Source organism: Malurus melanocephalus, unplaced genomic scaffold (assembly GCF_030028575.1).
Source record: "Malurus melanocephalus ecotype Western Australia unplaced genomic scaffold, MMel_1.1 scaffold_44, whole genome shotgun sequence".
Taxonomy (NCBI): Eukaryota; Metazoa; Chordata; class Aves; order Passeriformes; family Maluridae; genus Malurus; species Malurus melanocephalus.
The window spans coordinates 2,661,566-2,684,812 of record NW_026623276.1 but is presented as its reverse complement, the minus strand read 5'-3'; the positions used below and the strand labels follow the sequence as shown (position 1 = coordinate 2,684,812).

Below are 23,247 nucleotides of genomic sequence, written 5' to 3'. Positions count from 1 at the left end.
GGCGGGACGGGGCGGTGCCGCGGCGGTGCCCGGCTGTGGGCGGGTTCCAGCCTTGGGCTCGCCGCCTCCGCCMGCGCCGGCACGTCGCTGACACCCTCGCGAGGTAAGCGGCCGCCGGCAACCGGGGGGGGCTGAGGAAGTTGCTCTCCCCCACACGCCCCCCGCTGTCACCCGTGTGTCGGCGGGTCCCGTCACCTCCGGCTTCCCCGTGTCCGCTGTCCCCTGCGCCCCCGCCCGGGGCCGAGAGCCCGGCGGCGGCTCCTCCCCGGGCCTGCCCGGCACTGTCGCGGGGGGAGCGGGCCGGCCGTGCCCTCTCGGGAGCGGGAGCTGCGGCGGGCGCCCGGCGGCGTCCGGCCTCATCSCGGCACCCCCGCCCTGCCCCCGGCGGCCCTGGTTGCGGGAGCTCCCGGCCGGGAGTGGGGGCTCCCCGCCAGGCCCTGCCCCAGGAGGGCTGTCTCCGAGGGGTGCTGGGGTGGCTGACATCGGGCCACGCTCGGAGGCCTTCCCTTCCCTTCCCTTCCCTTCCCTTCCCTTCCCTTCCCTTCCCTTCCCTTCCCTTCCCTTCGTCCCGAGCTGTGCCGTAGGGGCTGCCAGGCGCTGCCGTGGCCCTCAGCCGGGACGGCTCAGGTGCGAGACCCCCGCGCCCTGTCCAGCAGGTGGGCAGCCAGTCCTACCGTTGCTTTAAGCAGTGGAGGGCGTGGGACTCGCGTTTCTATGTTTTGTTCGTTTGTCGGCTTGGKTTTTTTTTAGTTGATGTTTTTGTTTGCTTTGTTTTGTTGTTCGGCTTTTTTCCCCCGGTAGTTCTTGCACCAAACCTTTACTCGTGTTCTAGTTTGTTCCTGGACTTCTATGTCTCCCCTTCTTTCCATAATCTGCCTTTTACTGGAGGATGACTTCTCCAGGGCAAAGACTGCCAGTTCTGGAATGTCTGGAAAAGACTTTGTTCTGTTATGCAAAGTATTAGTAGGAAAGAAATTACTGTTCGAGAGCTTTGTGGGAGGACAGTGTATTTTTTAGTTTCCTGAGACGCAGTGCCACWGAGGGAAGTTTTGTACTTTCTGTTTTGTACTTGAAAGTCTTCCCTGAGTGTGCCATGTCATGTCTGGAAAAAACCGAATAAGATCCAGGTGTACAGAGTGTGTGTCATGGTATTCTCAGATTGTGAGACTCAGTGTTGTACTCTAAGAGACCAAAGACCTATTCAGCAACTAGGGTTGTTATTTTCAGGTTGAGTGGTCACACTGCAGCTCTGACAGTTTTTCTTTGACTGGTGGAAAACCATAGGCTTTGCGAGCTGTCATGGAGCTCATGAGCTAGTAGAATGTAGGCACATAAATTCTGTTACCTGCTCCTTAGGGAGAGACATGAAAATAGCACTACAAGAAGTGCTGTTAGAGATTTCTTCTTTGGATAKAATTAAAAAAATATATCTCAAATATGTGTTGTTTGTCATGCCCCTTCTTTAAAAGAGGCGGCCAGAGGACAGCACTGATGTCTGGAATCTGAGTTTTTACCAGCTTTTTAAGAAAATTACCAGTGTTGCATGGTTAGAAATTCTTTCATAAACAGATAAATGAAAATCAGGTTMAGAACAATTTAAAGTTTAAAGAAGAGTACAGTTGTTTACTTTTTCTTTTTGGATAATGATTAATTRCTAAAAGGAACTTAACGTAAGTATTTTTCAAATTGTTAGAGAAAGGCATTGATTTGTCAGTACTGAAGTCATACTGTAGTTGTAATGAACTGAAAGTGTCTGCTCTGTGTTACACAACTGGTGACTTATTCCTGTCTGACCTTATATCTGTCAGATTTAACGTCACATAAACTAAGGTTTGAAAAGCAATATAGTTTTTTAGAAATCTTTGTCAGTCTGTCAGTGACAAAAATTAGTAGGTAGTTCTTGATTGAAAAAGGTGATGTGGAAGTTCTGACCACCAAGTCTTCCACTAAACTTWATTTTACAGAGTTATTAGCGAAACTTTATTGAACAWTTACCTATGCCATTATACAATTACATGTCTTTGAATAAGGGAACTGAAAAGTCAGAAATGTATATGAAAGGGATAATCAACCAAATCTGTGAAGATTTTTTTATCAATAATTAGTTTTTAGACTCTTGTGCACAGTAACTTCTGCATCGTTATCATAATTTCAGTTCTCATGAAGACATTGTCTTTAACTGCCCAAGGCAAAATGTCTCTAATGATGCATCTTTCTAGGCTTTCCACGTCTGATTTGTAGCTTAAGTCATATTAGAAGGAACAGTTGTAGGTGGTTGCCARTGTCTTTTAAGTTCTGTCGTAGCAGCCACCAGACTTTGTAACTGAGTCTAATGGATTTGTTCACTGTTGCTGTGAGGCACAGGATTGACAGCAGTCCCATTTTTTTGTTGGCTCTGAAAGAGAGCAGCACACTATTTTTTGGAAAAAGGTAAAAGGCTGAGAAACTTCCTTTTGAATTGTACCATTATCTGCCACCTTTCAAAAGGTAAAAGGGTAATGCTTAAGACAGYGAAGTGCCAAAAATGGTTGGATATGGAAGTAAAAAATAAAATGTGTCAATTGTTTTTTGGTTGGTTGTTGGTTTTGGTCTTTTTAGTTCCTTATCAATGAAACTTTAAAGCTAAGTGTTCTTTAAGAGGATGGAAGAGGGTGGGAATTCAGTCTGAGGAGGAAATTAATGAAATGTTTACTGCATGAACATTTTCTATTCTTCATAGGTGGCATGAAACATCCTGTTTGTAAGCATATGCATAAGGAATGCTCTTGGCACACCTTGATAAGTTACTTTGGCCTAAACATCAATTGCGTCTTGTAAAAACCTGTAAGTAAAATAAGTGTAATTTGATTTGAGATTGCTTGATTATTTGCTTTCTGATCACAGCAAGATCTGGCTATAAAAGGAAAAGTGAATGTATAAATGTGAAAAGTTACGACATTTGACAAAGCGTCTAAAAGCTGAATTGATTGGGTTTTTTTACAGAAATGGCAGCTCAGAAAAGGAAGTCTATGTTAGTAGAGTCTTCTGCTAAACGTCCAAAGCTGGACAAGAACAGCAAACCGTCTTCGTCAAAGAAGGAAAAAGAGGTGTCGGATACAAAACATGGCTCAAATAAATCAAAGCCCAATCAGTGTGCAGYGCAGGAGAAAACTGTACTCAAAACCTCTGTCAAATCAAACAGGTCAGTGACAAGAAAAATACATAATTCTACGTTGTCTTGATAGACTACATTAGTGCAGAAACAATCTAAGCAGAGGGAATCTGAGTTAGTCAGCTAAATAGTTGAATAGTGCTAGAAGGGAGATGAGATTTAAATCGTTATGTATGCTGTCTGCTACATGACCTTTCTCTGGAACCATGTAAGTGGCTTGAAATCCAGAAAGACCTCCTTCAAAAAGATTTCTGAAGCAAAAATAAATCTAATATTATCTAAGCTAATATTTCATTTGAAAGCCATAAGTGTCAGTGATTAAAAACTGCTAGAGATAATATAAAGCATTCATGTGGGATTCATAGTTCAGTCTTGCCATACATAAAAAGACATTAAATAAGGGTTACCAGGTGGAAGTGAATACATTTTTGGGATAGTTCTACAGAAAATGCTTCTAAGAGTAGTGAGCGTCTAAGAACTTGTGTTCTAAAAGAGAAAAAAGAGAGGCAGAGGAGGAATAAAAAGAATCTTATGACAAATTCTACTTTCTGTATGCTTAAAAAACAATTATTTGAATTTTTCAGTGATAACACCAATGAACCTGAAGTAGGAACACGCATGACTACAAGATCATCAGCATTCAACTCAAATAATAAAATAATACCTGGCAAAACAGTCCAGCAGCAGCAGCCTAAATCTGCAAAAAATAAGGAGGTTTGCCAGAAAAAATCCGGGCAAGAAGTTCCTAAGTCAAAATGCGTAATTGCACCAAATGAGCCAGTAACGAGGAGATCACAGAGACTGCAGCAGTTAACCCATGTACATGTTCCAGCAAGATCCCTGCGCAGCAGAGAAGTTAAAGAAGAAAAAACTTCTGATGTTAAGCACAGTAGCCATGCGAAAAGGCCCACTCACAGTGGTGCAGCAAAACCACTGAAATCTGCTGGGGGGAAAACAGAACAGAAAACCACAAAGATAAAGTCAAACAATACAAACGAGGTTAAGGAAATAAATGTAGAAGTGACCAGCTCTTTGAAAAAGTGTAAAGCAGACAGTAAAAAGGATAATTCTAATAGCTTTCAACACAGTCTTCGAGGGTCCTCATCATGTCCAGATGAGCGTCTTGAGGAAGCCAAGAAAGACCAAACAGGCCCTGTATTTCCTAATTCTGGCAACACAAAGAAAGTTGAAACTGATTCTCTCAAGCCAAATTCAACAGCATCTAAGGAAAAGCAGCAAACACATCAGAACATAAAACCCAGTACAAAACCAAAAGATACTTCACAGCCATCTGTAAGTGAAACTAATCTGGCTGATCAGCCAGAKAATGATGCAAAATCCAAAAGGGTGAGCATCCTTGAACTTTGTGAAGAAATTGCAGGTGAGATTGAGTCAGACACAGTAGAAGTGAAGAAAGATTCCCCTAGTTCTGAGGATAGCAAAACAAAAGAAAAGCATGATGAAACACAGTTACAGCAAAGTGAAATGCTTACTCAGAAAGASCCCAGTCAAAGTACTCAGTGCAAACGGTTTTTCCCTAGCAAAAAAGCAATGCCTGTCAAATGCACTCTGAATGGTAGAAATAAYTCCTCAAACAAAAACTCTAAATGGACCAAAATTAAATTGCTGAAAGCTAGTAACGTGAAGCAAAGTAACTCAAGTTCTCCAAATGCCCCCAAGCTTCCTTTTTTGAAAGATTTCCCTGAAGTTTCAGAGGCAAGTCAAATGGCTGCAGAAGCAGAGCTTTCAAAGGCACAAGGCAAGCTGTCAGCAAGACTCTCTGAGAATGAAAGTACAACTTGTGTGCAGGAGAAATCAGATCCTTCATCTGAAAGAACTGAAGCTAAAGAAGTGACATTAGAAACAAAACAGCCCACAAGGAAAGGTGCAGAAAATGGTTTGTTGCCTAACTTGACAAAACATTTATGTGAGCCAAGACCAGATGAGGTAAGTTATTTTAATTATGCTGTACGGTGGGAGGGTGTTCTAAATCTGTTCTGTTTTYTGAGAATTCCATGCTCAGGATTGTTTTAACAATGACTTTCTTTTATGGTAACTTAAAATTTTCAAATGTATTAAAGATTTACTGTTGTGTTGTCATAGATGGGTCATAGTAAGCTGAAAAATTAATTGATTCCACCCTCCTATATTCATTGTTAACTAAATGTTGATCAGTAAAATTTTGTGCTGGAGCCAAAGGGTATCCAGACTCATATGGACACTTTTTTGTGATGTCAGCTTCTGCAGCTGTTCTATTCTGCCAAGCTGTATTAGGAGAACACTTGTTACTCTCTCATTTCCTTATCTGAATGAGTGTGTATTAAAATTTAGGATTTTCAGGAGAACTGTGTTCTATAGGAAGTATTTTACAAACTTACATATGAGGTGAAAAATATTTTTTTTAAATTAATACTACAAATTTCAATATGAACTAGTTAATCAATTGTATTTTGTCTGCTTAAAGTAAAACAGGAATCAGAAAACTGGGCCTGTATTTGAAATGCTAATACTTACCTAAATTAGTGGTTTTGTTAATAGGTTGAAGCATTGAACAGTTTGGACTGTTTTCATTTAATGTTTTCTGTTTTGCTTAGAACTTTCGATTACATTTGGATTCCAGTCCAGAAAGTTCTCCAGTTAAGTGTGTTACAGCTCCTAGACCACCAAAGCAATTAAAAAAAGAACCCAGAGAAAGTGAACCTCAAGGTAATTGTTTACTACTAATTTCTCCACTTTGTTTGATTGGTTCTGTGGGAAACATAAGTCTCCCTTTAAAAGGAGTGTTTCACTGAGTAAGGTATAGCTGGCACAGAGCTAAACTTCTGGGGTTGGAATTGTTAACCTGGGGCTTTGTACTGCTTTGTGTCATACTYAGGGCCATTTGAGTAGCACCAAAATGTACTTTTCTCTCTGGTCTGTCAAGTGGGAAAAAGGGGAAACCCAACCAAATCCTTTCTTTTCGATGTAATAAAGCACTAAAACTTCTGTATTTCAGTTGGCTTCTTCTCTTGGCTTGGTTTTTGTTAACTCTCTGTTCTGGTTCCTTTGAATAAGTATCTGCATTTCTTTCTTATAAATTGTTCTACTTGATCTTAACCGAATCCCTGATCAAGTAATTACCCTGCTGTTTTTATTACATAGTCTTCATTTATCAGCATGTGAATGCAGTTTGTCAAAGCTTGTAATGAGTGTGATGTGAATATTTTGATTGAAGTACTTTTGACTATATTATCAATGGATCACTAACTTGTCCCTTCATTAATTTTTTTTTCTGTTTTGGGGGGGTTGTTTTTTTAGTCTGGGCCTTTAAGTGCATTGGTTTGCTATTTAGCTTTACTAAATAGTTGGGTTTTTTTCCTGCCATTGTAGGATGCTATGGAAGGGTAAATTCTCTTAATTTCTGTTACAGAATTAAAAAAAAAAAACAACTTTTTCTTTCTTTTGCTGTTTTTGATTGTTTCTTTTCCTTAAGTGTTGTAGAACATACTTCAGATGGGGGCATACTATACATTTATGATTCTAATACTATGTTGAGAGCTATTTATATGTGTGTCAYAAATTCCTATGTAATTTACTGCTGGCCTTTTTTAGCTGCTGAYGAACTATTCTGCAGAATGTTGGAGTAAAATGCCTTTTTTAAGTATACCTGGAGAAACATGTAAATAGTGCCTCAAACTTGAATATTTTTTTTATTGGCCATGAGCAGATTGCAAAATTCTCTTGAATATGTTTTCTGAAAATCACTGTTTGTGAAACTCAAATTTCTTTTGCAACTAAAAATTTATAATGAAGTTATAATCTTTGATTAATTATAGATTTGGCTCCTACACAGTTGATGCAAACTTCACTTACAAGTCAAACTTCTGAATCTGAGAACAGGTATAGTATTTCATAGATTATGAAATTACAGTAACCTTGCATAAAGTTATTAGAGAATTTATTACAAAACTTTAGTCTCTCAGCCTTGATTTTTAGTTTCAAACAAGTGACTTGTYCTTTGTAAAAACAGACTTTGATTTTACCCCATTGTTAAGTGATATTTTTGCTTTGGTAAAATAATCACTAAGATATTTGTAGGTGCACATTTGTTTCAAAAAGTATTATTTGGCAGAGTTGGAAAAACATTTATAGTGGTCTCTTCCTCAGGTCAGATGAGAACTAGAGAATAGGGGAAGGGTTTGCCACATGATTTTCACTTACTGAATTATTTCACTTAAATCTGGGGGAATTTTTACTCCTTGAACTATGGGAGTCTTGTACATGTGAAATGKTTTTAGGTGGGGAAGAAGGGATTTAATTTGGAATTTTAGTGATTGCTGAGAGATGAAGGTGTCAGCTGCAATATTGAAAAGAAAACGCTCTTAGTACGAAGTTTGTCTTACAGTTCAAATTTGTATTTTAGCCTTGATTGCGTTGACTGTTGCAGTTTTTGAGCAGTTCTGGCATAGGCTCTKGTTTTAGCCAATTACAAACTAAAGACAAAAATTTTGTTTTGCCTGATACCTTGAGCAGCATCAGTAGTCGGTGTTACTGTTTTCTGTACAATGGAGACAAGAAGAAATGTTTCAGTTAATTTTCAGTATATCTGTCTGRGGCCAGATTAACCGTTCTGACTAACCTACCCTTTTATACATTTTGAAAAACTCTACTACTATGGATCTTTACAGAAGATGGAGGGTAAGATAGATGCAAAACTAGTTAAATGAGTGGTTTTAAATTATTGATAAGCAATACAGTAACTTTGATTTTCCCTATTTTTATTATCAATTGCCAAACAACTTTATGGTATCTACTTAAATTTTTTACCTTTATTATCTGAACATACTAAAACTGCTTTACTGTTATCTGGATATGTATTTTAATTCTGAGACCTTTCTTATCYTGCTTTCTGTATGATATCCAAGATTTAAGCCATTTTTTGTTCAGTGATATTCCTCCATAACATAGAGTAATCTGGTATCTGCAGGCATATCTACAGTGTAGCTCTCTTTAGGGCTTTGTAGGAAAAGGTTGCAGCAGGAAAAGGCAAACTTCGAAGTMGCTAGTTAATGCAAATTTTAGGGCACATGACAGTGATAAAAAAATTATCCCTGATTTAGCACAAAAAATGCTGTTTTAAAATGTCTGGCAAGAGTTTTAATTTTTTAAAAAGCTCAATGGATTAACCWGCTATCTGTGCTACAGCAGGTGCCACAATTAAGTATTTGGTCCTATATGCTTACTTTGCTCAGAAACAGAAAATATGTAAATACCTAGTTGAAGTGTATGTGTTTTTGTGCATGTTTTGCTTTGGCAATCTCCACAAGTTGGAATGAATGTARTATCAAGTTCATAGAATGACTTTGTTGATGATGTATGATAGATTTTCCAGGGTTTCTTTCAGCTGTGACAAGTGGAAGTTTGWTCTGAGTGAGATTTCAGTTATACCCATGCATTTATTCCTTGAGTTCTCATCTTCCTTCCTTCKCTGCCAGCTGTTAGAAGAGAATAAGTTTTAGTTGTAGAGGTTGACATCTGGCTTAGATTTGTGAAAATGTATTTATGTAGTCTGCTTTAGCAGCCTGATGTATGATACCTAAGTCTTACATTGAAAATACATACCATTAGGCACCATTGGTCATGCTCTGAAAGTKCCTCATTTAAATGTTGGTGTTAATGGTTGTGACTAACTTACCCACTTGGTAACAATTTCTTTTTCATCAACCAAGAAAATGTTTTAGTTAGGCTAGTCAYAAACTGTACTTTTTTGTTAATCCATTTATTTCCTTATTTTTTCTTTTTGAACTGCAGATTAAAATATACAGGGCTGTGTTTTGTSTAACTAATTTGGATTTGCATCTTGGTAAAGTTTGTTTGCATTGATCACAACGGTTCTGAGTATCTAACATGACATGTATAAACAGTTCCATTTTTAACATGAAATATATTTGTATTTCAAGGGTGCCACTGTCAAATCCTTCATTAGCATCAAAATGCAGTAACTTGCCATCATCTGAGGAACATATTCAGAAGCCAAAAGAAGCAGGAAAAGATGGTGGTAAGCCGCTGATCACAGTAAGTAATACCCTTTTAGTAAGGCTTATAGCTTCTCAAAGAAATTACTTCTGAATTTGMAGTGTTGTGTTTTAATGAACTTGTCTAAAAATCTTTACTTATGCATACTGCTTATCATCTTTGTAAATTGTAAAAGTAAAACCTGTGGTACAYTGTCATTCAGTGTGGATGGGAAAATGTTGGCAGCAAGTCTTAATGTTTAATGTTTCTTGTTGAAATAAACTTCKGTATTTTTTTAATAGAATGGCTATTCATTGAAAATAGGGAGAGTGAATATGCCTTTACTTATGCATAAATTCTCAGTTTCTTAAAATTTGACAGTTATAGGGGGAGATGCATGTGGTAGATTGTGTGCAAAGTTATTATCAATGGATTTGTTCCTTTGTCATTCAAGTGTCCATTGTTCTGAGGCCAACTTTAAGACTTCCCAGTGCATGCACTTATTTTTACCATAATATTTAAGCAGCAGTATCAATTTGGTTATTTATTCTTATCCATTTGGCAATTAGCTACAAAATATGGGTAAGGAGAAAATGCAAAATGAGAAGGGAGTGACACAGTTGTTCTTCTGTCTTGTAGAATCACACAATGTGATAGTGGGCTGATTGGAGTTTTTGGTTGTGTTTTGGTTTGTGTTTTTAATAACCCACATGTCAGATAAACTTTGAGAAATGAAAGGCTGGAGAACGAGAGGAATCCAAGCCATTAGGAAGGAAGGGAGTTTCTTATGAACTTATACCTCTCACATATATAATTGGAGGTGTTACTAAATTGTTCTTTTTTCATGTAATACTTGGATTATACACATGAAAATATTAACTAAAATAGAACGAAATGAATTCTGAACACTCTGTTATATCCATCCTGAAACATTTTAGTATCAGAGCTTCCAAGAACTAAATTGATAAATATATCTTTCARTTACCTGAAGTTACATAAATCTAGGCATGTGAGTGCCCAGCCACAGGATAATTGAACTRTATCTAGCATTTAACAAGTATTTCAGTTACTACCTCTTTGAAATTCATTTTACCAATAGAAATAAAATGAATTATTAAATATCCTAACTAAATTAAAATAACTGTAAAAATATGCCTTTTCATTTCTGTAAAACTAACTTAATKTTTACTCATACAGTAATAGAACTTGGCTGAAAAGTTGCCAGGATCTTTGACAAGAAGAAATACAGAACTTCCTGCCTGCTCAGCTACTGAAGAGCAGTTGTGTAGCTCTCTGCAATGTTTATTGCACAAAGAGATTTTTTTGAGTTATTGACTGTGCTGACATTAGCCTTATATTCAGCTAGAATCAGAAGAGTAATCTTTTGTTTAGGTATACAACAATAAAAGTTATTTACCAAGCAAAATTTTAAAGGTTCTTCAATGATGAACAGTGAGGAAAATGAGGAAAAACAGGAGAGACTTAGTTTGTGGTTTTCTATGTGTATTTCTGGAAAATGGAAGTGAGCATTGTATTTAATTTCTAAATGTGAAGGTAACAGCTTCACAATGTCCTATGTATTTCAGCACTTCATACAAATCTACTTTGCTTTGATGTAACTGAATTCAGASTAGGCTTTTTATTGTGTGGAAATGGCATTTTAATAATGCCTGTATTTCAGTTTACCAAGAAAACATTAGATAAGGTATTGGTCTGTTATTCTTTTGACTTGGGGAAGACTGCTCTTTTCTCAAAGCATACCAAACAACCCACATATTAGTTMAGCCACTTTGTGACATGATGTCCTTGACCTTGGTTACAGTGTAGACAAGACATAGTTATGTTTATGCTAGCTTCTGGAGGTGAAAAGTGTCTAAATTAACTTCTAAAGTGCTAGGCTTTCCTCCTACAAATGCCCAAAAGATTTGGGATTAAATGCCTGTAATAAAATAGGGTTTGTTTTGTAATTAATTGTTTTGCTTGCAAAACCGTGCTGAGTTTTAAAAATGTGCATTCTGAATGTCTGGCGGGTTTTTTTCTGTTATTAGTAATTACTTTCAAAAGTGTTTCTGTAGTTCCATAATGATCCTGTGAGAACAGAGAAATTATTAATTTGGTTTGAAAACTGCTGAGGTTGAAATTTCTCCAATGTGGAGAGCAGTCTCACTACACAAGGTCAAATCACTTAAATTAGCATTTATAGTATCTAAAAAATTATAGTTAATAGCTAGAAATCATTTTTATTTCAAGTTTCTGGCATATTGTATTAAGGGAAGCAGTTTCATTATCCTTTACCTTGAGCATAGTTGGGAAGTCATGCTTTTATTCTTAGCAAGAGACATTTAATTAGCACTTTATTGCACTAAAAAATGCCTGAAAGATGCAGTTTTGCATCTCTACTGTGAGATCTGATACTTTCGGAGATCTGTCAAGCCAATCCATCTTAATGCATGCACAGAATCTTTTTTTTTTGTAACCAAAGCTGAAAAACTAAATTTTTTTTTGACTACCCATATGATGCAATATCTGTATTTCGCCTCTTTTTTGCTAGTGAATTTTCCTAGTCTTTTGTATGTAAGTTTGATGCCTGTCCTTAGAATTTTCTTTGCAGTATCAGAGGTTCAGAGTCTGGAATGTTAGTGTTGTCTGTGTATTCTGATCTATTTTTTTGTTCCTGAGCTATATTTAGAGAGGTGTTATGGTAAAACTGGGCTTTGCTTTTCACAATATGCTTTGTTTTTTTATATTTAATCCTTAAAGATGTATCTTAGCTTCCTTCTTCTTCCATATGACCAGTATGATGAATAGATTCATTTCCTTTTTTTCTTAAGTGATAATGATTTTTAACAAGCTTTAAGGCTATTTAAAAAGCTGTAAACAGAAGTAAAGCAACACAGATTTGGTTTGTAGAAGAAATATTTAGTAGCTGCACTTGCACCATTCTCTTTCTTGGTACACATCATCTTATCTGGGCGGCTTTCAACCATAAAAGTACCTTATTTTGTAGAAGTATGTCTAAGTCAAATGATGGGTTGTTTCTGTTCAGATTTGCTTGCTGTCACACATCTTAAAAATCAAGTCACTTCAGAGCACAGAATTTCAGCTGAGAACAGCAAAGCATCTAATGCTCCAACAAACTTCATAATGCAGAGTGCCAGAAAACAGTGATGTTTGAAGTGATAAAGACTTAGATTCAGACTGAGGAGAATGTGATGTCTTTTTCTAGGGGAAAGAAATTACAGTTGAGGCTAAAGATTCATTACATTCCCAATCCGTGATTTGGTGTTTGGTGGAATAGTCTGTTCTAAATATTTGTGAATTGCATCCTCTTACACTTCATTTAAATGTTCAGTTGCTAGGTTGTCAGGTTACATGAAGCCCCATAAGAAGCTTTATAGAGTAATGCACTGAAATTGTCCTTTACTGTGCAAGTACTAGAATGTGATTTGCCAGTATGACAACTTGGATATGAAATCATCTGTTCCTTTAAATTCTGAAATGGAAATAAATACAAATGTGCAAAGCATATGTTTTCAGTTTTCATCTAATGAGAGATGCTGTACAGCCAAGACAAGGAAAGTCAGTTGTTTTCATCTTGTAAAAATTCTGCTTGCCTGTCAGACCCAGGACAAAGTTTTTACCCTAAAAATAAGAATAAATTAAAATGTTAATGCTACGAAGGACRTTATAAATAATTACTATGAAGCACAGGAATATTTATTCCATTTTGGGGAAGGTTTGTTCCTTTGAATTTGGCTAGTATTTTGAAAATGAATCATAAATTCTAGGAAGGAATATAAAATGAATGAACAGTGAAAACCAATCACTGAAGTGGTAAAAGGATAGTCTAGAGTTATGTAGATTTTTTGCCTTTCTAGAGCTCTGAGTTAGTGCCTGGAGGCCAGCAAATGTGATTAAAGGTAGTTGGTCTTTTTAAGTATCAGCATGGATCAGGATTGCTTGATGGAAGGTGCTTTTGATTCTGAGGTTTGAGTTCATGGTACACGTGGACATAATGTGCGTCCTAATCCAGTTTACACCTTTTGATATCATCCTTGAATTTTTCTTTACATATATTTTGATTTAAATTGAACATAGTTTCCTGCTTGACTGAAATATTTTTATGTAAGGTGAAAACACAGTCCTTAGTGGAAATAGTAAGAGTGATTTCTTATGAGCCTGAATACATTTGCATAGCAATCATTTAAAGTTGCTGTTTTCTTCCTTAAWCTGGTACAGTCTGGTTAGGCAGTTTCTCTGAAGATTTAGAGAATGGCTTTTGGGCAATCTTTCATTGTTCACATTAGTTGAGTACTGCCTCCCTCCTGTTTTGTAATCCCAGTGAAAACAAGMTAGTGACTAGTGTGTAAGCATAAGGGACGGAGTTTGATGGTTGAGAGCAGTTGTTTCTCTTCCCACACAAATGGTGATCTTTGGGATAGCTGTGTTCTTACAGGGGTGATATCCTTTCTTAATGTCACTTCTTCGCATTTCTTCTTTGCTGCAGCAGCACAGCTTCGTGTTGTAAATTCAGGTGGGTTGTASATGGTGTCCTTTGTCCCAAAGGGAGGGGAGAATGTTTTGTAACAGTAGGTAGGAGCTGCTAGAGGAATTCAGGCACCAAGGCCACTGACACTGTGTTGTGGGTTAACTCTGGCAGGCGGCTATGCACCGTGCAGCTGCTTCCTCACTGCATCCAAGTACTACGGGGGAGAACAGCTTCACAGGTAAAGCAAGGCCTGTRCATGCAAGCAAGGCAAAATAAGGAATTCATTCACTGCTATTCATCAGCTTGCAGGTGTTCAGCCATCTCTGGGAAAACAGGACTTCATCCTCTGTAACAGTTGGAAGACAAGTGCCATTAACTCCAAACATCCTCCCTCCCTCCCTCCCTCCCTCTTTCCCCTACCTCTTACTGCTCAGCAGGATGCCATATGGCATGGGATGATGCCCCTCTAGTCAGTTGGGATCAGCTGGTCCTYGCTCTGTCCCCTCCCAGCTTCTTGGCACCCCCATCCTCTTCACTGGTGCAGCACTGAGAAACAGAAAAGGCCTTGAATGCTGTGTAAGCACTGTGCAGCAATARCTAAAACATCCCTGTGTTACCAGCCCTGTTTTGGTCACAGGTCTAATACACAGCACCATAGCAGCTGCTGTGAAGGAAATTAACCTTATCTGAGCTGAAACTTGTGCTCATCAGAACACTTTGTAATATTCCTGATTAATATTTTTATGTGGGCTAAGCATGGATTACCTGTCCATTGTAAATACTGTGCAGATTTATTTTCTTATTTTGTATTGTTTATCATATTGCTTTAGCCAATGACCAGTGAAGATACAATTTTGTAATGGATGATGACCCTCCATTTTCATTTTTTGTGTTAAGTAAAATCAAATACATCACGGCTTTGAAAGTTTCAAGCTAATTTATAYCCTTTTGTTAAAAGAGCTTTTAGGAAGATGGGCACTGGTGTTGGGTTGTTTTTTGGGGTTTTTTTGTGGTTGGTGGAGTTTTTTTTGTTCAGAATGAAGACTGGATTTTACTCTGATTTGGGACATGTCTTCTGATCCTCCTGGTTAGCAAGGGGATCTACACATCAGCTTCAGTCTTGAATGCATCTTTCACTGAAACAGCATTCTTTGATCTTTTAATTTCTGTGGAGACCCCCAAAATCTTCCCTGGACTTCTTGTATTTCCTTTCCAGCCTGCCTGTTTCTCTGGCGAGGCTTTATTCTTTGTTCTGTTAAAAGACTGGAGGAAAAGAGGGAAAAATAGTCTTCCTCTAACTAGTGCTAGATAATCAAGAAGGAGGTCACCTAATATGTGCCTGAAGAGAGAAAAGAAAGGAAAAAAAAAAAGGCCCCTTTTCATCTCCTACAGAGGCACCAAATGCCTTTTTTGCTTGCAGGGCTCCTTATTGCACATATGGAGGATCAGCAGACATGCACCTTCTCAAAGAAGATATTGGTAAGAGCTTGCTTTCTGTCTAACACAGAGTTAAAAAACCCTTCTGAAGGTTAAGGCAATATTGTCTCAATGTTCAATTACAGTTAGCCTTGAAAGRGTGGATATCCTGCACTTGAGGATTGCCTGAGATGCTGGGAATGTGTAATTGACATCTAAATGTGCAGAATTCGTTTAAGAAATAAAAGTATCTTTTCTTTTTATTGTTGCTGTTTAGAAAACTGAGTTGTAAATGGAGTAACACATTTTTTCTGCCCGAAACATCACGTTGTCTTGAAAATTGCTCTGAAAAACATTTCTCAAAKTTATGAGTCAAACTTCTGCATATTTTTGTAATTGCAACAAGTCAGCACTTAATTTTTCCATACCCAGTATCTKCTGTTTGCTGAGAAGATTCCACCCTTCCACTTTACTCTCATATGTAGTACAAAAGGTGCTCCTAGGTAGTTGGAGCTTGAGGTTTTTTTGGTTTTTTGGTCGTTTGTTTTTTTTTCCCAGTTGTTCTGTTTCGTGTTTTGGTTGGTTGTTGTTGTTGATCTCTTTCCATTAGGAAGGTCTGGCAAGCTTTAGTGCAGTATTGTGATTGGGGATCACTTTTTTCCTCTGGATGCATGCCCTTTCCACTTTTGCTTATGCAATGACATAAATTTAAAAGTAGTCAGATCCTGTAGAGGTTTTTGTTGAAGTATAAAAATGCATTCTTCATAATTCCTGACTTTATTTTGCCTGTTCTTTTTTGTTGTTTTAGTCTGTGTTGGATTTTAAAGCTCCTGCTTTTAATTTTTGCCTGAAGCATTATGTTCTGTGCTGTGGCTTTGAAATAGCATTTTAGTTATCCAAAAATCTTCTTGTCTTCAGGAGACTGTAAAATATTTCCTAAAGGCTGTAGTCCATATTTATCAGGGCTACAGAGTTCAAAAGATTGCTTTAGATACTACAGTGTGCTTTTTTTTTTTTTTTAATAATTCATGAAGCAGGGTTTTCATATTAACCTCTGCAGGTAGCCCATTAATACAACTCATGTTGTGTGTAAATGTGTAATAGCAGTGAAATGTGTGTAAAATAGTAATAGCAGTGAAATCCTTAAAAAAAAAATCTTCTCCCGAAACTCAAAGCCACTGATAGCAGCAACATCTGAGAAGGTCTGACTGTAAAATAAAATATGGTACTGCTATTCCAGGGAAGTAATCTATTCTTGGAAACTTGAAAAACAGCATTTGTATTTCTGAGGCAAGATGGGTTGAGCTAAGGAGCTGGACAACTTTGAGAATATCCTTACATTGAGTTTTCTGAATTCCTACATCACTAAGGGGTTTTTTTGGCTTGAGATTGTTGGTAGTAAACTTACAGGTTAATTTAATACCTTGAGCTTCTTGATGATTTGAACAGAAATCATTTTATGAGACATACTGCAGTACAAATACTTAAGACTTGTTTTATATAGCTGATTTTGTAATTTACRTGGTGGGGTTTCTGACATATTCYARGCATCAAGGGTACACTTCCTTTTCWCTTACCCTCCTCTAGACATAGGGSATATGTTCTCCATCTTCAGGTAGGATTTTTAAATTTGGTTCAGTTTGTTCATCTTCAGAAAGTCMGCTGAACTGCCTTTTTCATCTTTCAGGCATTAACCCTTGAAATGTTGTATCTTTTGGTGTCTAGAATAGGTACTTTGTTTTGATGCTTTAAATGAAATSTGCAGGTGAAATTAAATATATTAGATTTGATTTTAGAAAGCTCATCTTACTCTGGTTTTACAAATCTAACCGCAGGACTCATCGTTCCCTTTTTCTTTAGAAAAATGGTGTACTCCTGTTTCTCCTGTATACAGCAGGAATCTGTACATTGATGTAKGGTTAAAGCAATGACTTCCCAGATTCAGCTTCTTACTTTTGGCTGAGTTCCAKAGATGTGCTCCTAAGGAGAGACAAACTCCTTGAGTTTGTCTGGTCTGTAGTGCCTGTAGTCTCCTCTTGGAAAGCAACTGATACCTACTCTTTAGATGGCCCTAATGTCTGTCTGGAATAAGTTGCTGTTRTGTGGATAATTGAACTGTTGTTTAGCTCTTAGACATCTTTGAAGATGGAAGGAATAGGAAATGTTCTGTAAACACTTCTTCTGTGTTGCAAAATGCTTTCTTCTGCAAAGCAGCCTTTTTTTTTTACAATGAATATTTTCAGCTTTTGGAAAACAAAATGGAGTTCATGTGATCTGTTTCCTTGCAAATTGTGCGCACAAATCAATTTAATGTTAAAAACACCCTCAAACCTGYTTTTGCTTATGTAGTTACTGGTTTAGAGTATAGAATAGCTTCTTGTTTCTCTATTGCTTGTGATGTATGTTAAAATAAATTACAAGTGACATTTATTGCTGCTTACATAAGCTCAATTTCCAACTGTAGTTAAAGAGGAAAAAAAGTAGTTTGCCATTAAGCTGTAACTTAAACATGCCTTTTTGATTAGAGATTTGATTCTAACTGGTATTATTTTGCTCYTTGCAAAAGGCAGCCGCAGCACCTGATACTTCACTCTTTATTAGGCACTGACTCCAAAATCTGAGCGTGTTTCCAAATTAACAACACTTTCAATGARTAGAGATGAAGCAATAGGTACTGAGGAGTGCCTGGAGTTTGGTAATGGTTGCATATAGAGTAGGGTGATAACCTAGAAGGTCTTGAGTCGTATGATTTTCAATTTGCAGTGTAGCTGCTGTACAGTGTCTCAAAAATTGCCTTGGAATATTTGGTTTTCGTAAAAAAAAMCCAAAAAAGGTAATGATCAGCTATGCAGACCTATTCCTGTTTTTAATGATTATTTCCGTAACTTTTGGGTTTTTATAATACCCTTCCAAACTTTCAGGAAAATGGCTCACCTGTTGCCTCCCTCACAGCAGCTCACAATGAAAAAACAGGCAGCAGTAGAAGTGTAGGGAAAACCAAATAGTGTGGGCTGGGTGTGGGAATTTTATTTGTGGAAGATGTTTGTATTTCTGCAGATGGGGAAATGAAGGAAGAATTCTCTGTTCTTTGTATGTCATAAAATAACAGTAATTTGTTCAAAAGTAATGGGGGTGGAGCTAGTTTTTTTTAGATTGAGTTTGCCTTGTGATTGATGCCTGTGCATTTTGCGGGTATATGGGTTTTTAAAAGATTAAATTCTAAATTCTGTGCTTGTTGTTTCTCCTGTTTTACCACATTTCAGCCTTTGTATTGAATTTCCAGAAGATATGCTATCAAAAGGGATATCTGATTCAATGAAAGTTCTGTCTAACTTTATTTACTGTGCAGGGAATTGATAAATACCTGGTTTGTGGGTTATTTGTTTGTTTGATTTTGTTATTTTTCTTTTTTTTATAGGATGGAGGACAGAAGAGATTTGGTGCTATTTCCTGTAATATTTGTGGAATGCTTTACACTGTGTCAAATCCAGATGATGAAACCCAACATCTGTTATTCCACAACCAATTCATAAGTGCTGTTAAATATGTGGTAAGAAAGCCTTCTCTGTTTAAATAAACAGTATTTTTTTTGCTGTGTACTAGTTACAATTCATATTACATTAAGTTGTGTTTTAATAAATTATTATCACAGTAGGCTGTAAATTGTCTGCTTTGGGAAATAAATGTTTTTAAGAGCCACGGTAGACAGGGTATATGTTACACATAAAAGTAGTTAGTTTTGTACTAACATGGTGACGATCTTTCATTGCCATATTCTTGCTTCTTCAGTTGCCTGATCTTGGGGAGTTGTGAGGTTAGAGATAGGAAAACAAAGGAATGTCACTGTTCTGAAAGTGTACAAGTTTCTGTACAACTGGTGTTTGCAGCAGTTGGCTYAATAGACAGATGAAGGGCTGATTGTACTGTTTTTTTAAGTATGTAATCTTAGATGACTTGTAAATTACTTTTCCATTATTATGTGCTATTTGAGGAGAAACTGCCTAGGAATCCAACTGATAGAACTTCATAGCTTGTTGAAGCTATGCTGAATTTAKAATGAGATTGTCATCTCTAAAATACAGTAAAATATATGTGCTGTATCTGAGTATATCTCCCATATTAAATCTCAGATTTGAAAAATTCTGTATAATTTCAAGTATATTGTAAAATCAGCTACCTCCCACTAGCTGATATTACAAGACATAGGAAATACCTGTTCACATGCCTAAAATCCGGAACAGAATCCACAAATTCTATTTTCTTTATCATACATGTTACCTTCAGTACTCGACACTCGTAGATAAGACCTCCAGGATAATTGAACTGAGGCCACCAATTCATTCCATGTAGGTACCAAATGGCTGTTGGGCTRCTCTTAAATCTCAAGCACAATTTTATCCCACCATTTGCAAATACAAAGCTGTAACTTCATAGCTAAAGTGCTTGAAACTCTGGTGAATACTTCTGGTATTTATTCTGTCCGTGGTTAGTTTTTGCCAAATAACCCGGACATCTTGAAAGATCTCTTTTGATGCACAGTAGCTGCATCATAGGGTGGGACTGGGCAGAAAGTGATGGAACTCATTACATTATAATGGCAGCATAAAATACATTTCCCTGTTCTATTCTTTTTGTCCTTCCCCTCCCCACCCAAGTAATTTCAAATCTGGAATGTTACTAAAGATATAAACATAATTTACAGAAGATGATGTTTAGTTGTTTTGGACAGAAGCTGGCAYATGAGTTCAATAGCTACTTAAAGTTGCTATGTTCATGTAGTTAAGYTGTACTGAAGTTTTGAATGTTTTGGAAGTTGAAAGAGCTGAAATTCCACACTTGCATGAATGTCTAGTGTAACAGCATAATTAACATAAAAGTGAATGAGCAGACTGCCTTTAACTGGTCAAAAATAAAAATAACTTTATACAGAGTTAGGTATGCTTTTGATTTGAGAAAAACTTTYCCTATTGTTTTGTCAGTTGCAAGCTATCTTCTTAAAGCTTCCAACAATGTGTACTCAAGCAAATTATTTGTATTGTCAGTTCAATGAGTAAACAGTTCTCTCTCTGTAATTGTTTGAGGCTCTAGTTGTGTTTTGTGACATGGAAAACAGCTGTAGAGCCAAAGAGCCATGATTTGGATGGTTATTCTGGAACAGAAACTGTAGACTAAGATGCAAAAGAAGCACTCTTACTAGTCTTCAAATTCCCCYTGACATTTTTGTTTTCCCTCATAACAATCTTAACCCTGTTTCATCTATGGATGAGTAACTTTTGCCATGCTAAATAGATGAGTCTTTACCGCTAATCATTTGATCTGGAGTCAGTAGTTCTTGGTTGATAGTATTGTGACAGAAACATTCTCACCTCCTCTTAGAAAATAATTTCAGTTTATGATAAGCCTTCTTGTCAGTGAATTAGTACACCAAGTGACTACTTGTTAATTCTTAGTCATCCAGAAATACCAGACTGGTTTCTAATTACGCTGATTTTGCTCGGACGTTTTTAGTGGGGATTTTTGGGAGGATGGCTTATAGGTTTCTGTATATATGTATGTAATTACTGTGTTGGAATTGTAACTGCCTTCCTTTCCCTGACAGTATTAAATGGACAGTAGCATCAGGGGATTAAAAAAAGTTTTCTCGGGAAAGTCCTGGTAACTCCTTGGTTAGACTTCCTGGTCTAGGAACCCTCTGTGTTCAGAGGGGAAGTTTGGCAAGTGTAATGACATTTTCTAGACTTGGGAACAGAAGATTGGCAAGGACTGATACAGGTTTTCCTAAGGGTGACATTTGCTATTAATAGAGGAGTGCAAATTAAATTAGCTAGAAGGTAAGATGGCCAAGGATAGCACTGGAGCAGAAATGAGAACTGTCCCCAACTGCAGACAAACGTAGCAATCTGTATCTGTTCTTCTGGTTTCAGACATCTGAAAGTCTCCAGACAAATGATGGCATTCTAGTGTGTGTGTGTGCACTGAGTGCTGATGTACACATCAGGTGTTAGCTCCAGCAGGATGGGCCACTCTGGGACGGACACATGACTGAGTTTTAGAAAATCCTCTAGCTGTGATACCACACAGTATCAATTCTATATCCTCCCTCTGATACCACATAGGATCAGTTTAATATTTCTCTTTTTTTTTTTTTTGTAAGAGCGAGGCATTATAATGGTGTTTTGAAGTTGCAAAGCAAAACCTTAAGTTAGTAAATGCCTGTGGATTCAGGTGCCTATGTAATTGCAGTTAATATGTTTGTATTTCAGAGTCATCTTCTTGGTTAAGAATATCTTGAACTTAAGAAAATGGAGGAAACTGTTATTTGGGCTGTGTACTCTGATAAGTTAGCAGCTATTCTGCTGTAACTGTGCCCARGTTAATCTCTGAGCTTCGTAGGATTTTCACATTAAAAAAGGCAATATTTGACTTCTTGGCATCCCAAGTTAATAGTATGTTGGGATTGAAGGTAATGTTGGCCTTCATGTCATCTTAGATAGGTGTCATGCTTGTCTTGATTTGCATTAATTCCAAAAGTAACGYATCTCTATGACATAAAAATAATAATTCAAATAAAGGTCTCACCATTACCTATCTTCTGCAAGAAGTTTTAATAGAGCATAGTACTTCATAGCTGAAGTCAAAAACTCGTTCTCTATATTCCATTAATAGGAAAGAGGGCAGAATATTTTGATATAGGTGTCAGAAAGAAGAATGCTATAGAYGCATTTCTCTGCTGCAAATTGTCAAGGACAATAGATTACAGAATTTCACACTGGACCTCATTACTAGGGAAAAAAATCATAAATGCTTTTCTTAATTCCTCAATACCTCAGTATTTTTGAGGAAAAAAAGCAGTGTAAGAAAAAAGCATCACTAATTTTTTTCATGTATTTGGTTGAGAAATTGTGAGCACAGTAAAGCCAGAACTGACATACACAGAAAGGCACCAGCATTGCTGTCCCATTTCCTACTCTAATGTAATAATTTCTAAAAAACTAGGAAATTCATGGGAAGCAGACTATAAGATCTGCTAATTTTTGCTTTTGAAGACAAATCTATATCAGAGATGATGTTGAACCATGAACAGAACATAATTCATGAAAAACTGAGACTGAACATTTAGTTACTGTGCTGTTGATGTTGGAGCCATCTTTACAACTTTATTCTATATCATTGATTATACACATACATCATATCCAGTGAAAGCAACGCACTACACTCTGTAGCTGTTGTCCCTACTATTTCATGATGTGGTGGCAGCTGCTTTCTGTATTTCCCTTTCTGTAATGATGTCTATCTTTTGTACTCCTATCGACATTGCACCTTAACAAACAAACAGAAGCAACCTTTAATCTTGTTTAAATTGGGAGGAAGTTAGGGGTAGATTAAAAAGGAGCTAACAGTGTTTTGCAGAGTTGTCTTATTTTCTCAAGCAATTACAAATACTTGTAAGATAAATAGTTGCAACGTGGAGGGGAGAAGGGTGTTGYAACAGCTCTTACATGCACCCTTACAGCACCAGCCTGGCCAGTTGCTGCTSGCTGGAGGTAATCTGTTGCTGGGCATGGATTTCCAGTATCAAGGAGGAGTGCTCTCATCGTGTTCACTCCAGGCTTTGTAGAGTATATATGCCTGTGGGAAGAGCAACTTTCCTTTTATTTGGTTTATTTGGTCATCACAGGTGATGGATATCAATGCTTGGGCATCTGATATAACAGTAAATAAGTCTTAATGTCCTAAAGTAATGTCTATTAAAAGGAAAGGAAAAGTAGTTTTTTGACATTGCAGTAAAATACTATGTATTGCAGACGTAAGACTGGTTTTTTACATTAGTGACTTGTTCTTGTAATCTGCCTGCTGAAGGAGTCACACTTTAGTCCGCAGTGACTGAAATAATTGCAAACTGTATTTTTTTTTTTAATAGTGTTAAAATGTCGCTGTTGGCCASACAGCCGACACAAAATAACAGACACAAAGACACACATATRCACACACAAAAAGTAACCCCTTTATTCTGGGACAGGCYTCTTTTATCCACTTTAGYAACCAGTGCATACATTTGTGTCACACATACATTGGTCAGTGAGGCTGTCACTTTCTACTCARCAGCATAGGATTGGTAGGTTTGCAAAAGCTACAGTATTAGTAATGTTTATAATTGTAAGCYACCTGCATTATCAATTCTACATTCCAATCTTCT

General features: G+C 37.2%; 1 protein-coding gene across 3 annotated transcripts in view; it reads left to right on the top strand.

Moving 5' to 3' along the window:
• The first annotated feature begins 31 nt into the window (after nt 1–31).
• ESCO1 (establishment of sister chromatid cohesion N-acetyltransferase 1) overlaps nt 32–23,247 on the top strand; it is a 32,546-nt gene continuing 9,330 nt past the window's right edge. For 2 of the 3 annotated variants that reach the window (XM_057364929.1, XM_057364931.1), the window contains exons 1-8: nt 32–103; nt 2,720–2,823; nt 2,983–3,181; nt 3,736–5,098; nt 5,746–5,857; nt 6,967–7,030; nt 9,091–9,205; nt 18,469–18,600. In XM_057364929.1, coding sequence (XP_057220912.1) covers nt 2,985–3,181; nt 3,736–5,098; nt 5,746–5,857; nt 6,967–7,030; nt 9,091–9,205; nt 18,469–18,600 — 1,983 coding nt within the window. In that variant the 5' untranslated portion in view covers nt 32–103; nt 2,720–2,823; nt 2,983–2,984. Of the gene's footprint in view, nt 104–606; nt 657–2,719; nt 2,824–2,982; nt 3,182–3,735; nt 5,099–5,745; nt 5,858–6,966; nt 7,031–9,090; nt 9,206–18,468; nt 18,601–23,247 lie in introns of those variants that run through there. The other variant, XM_057364930.1, reaches the window with a different exon arrangement.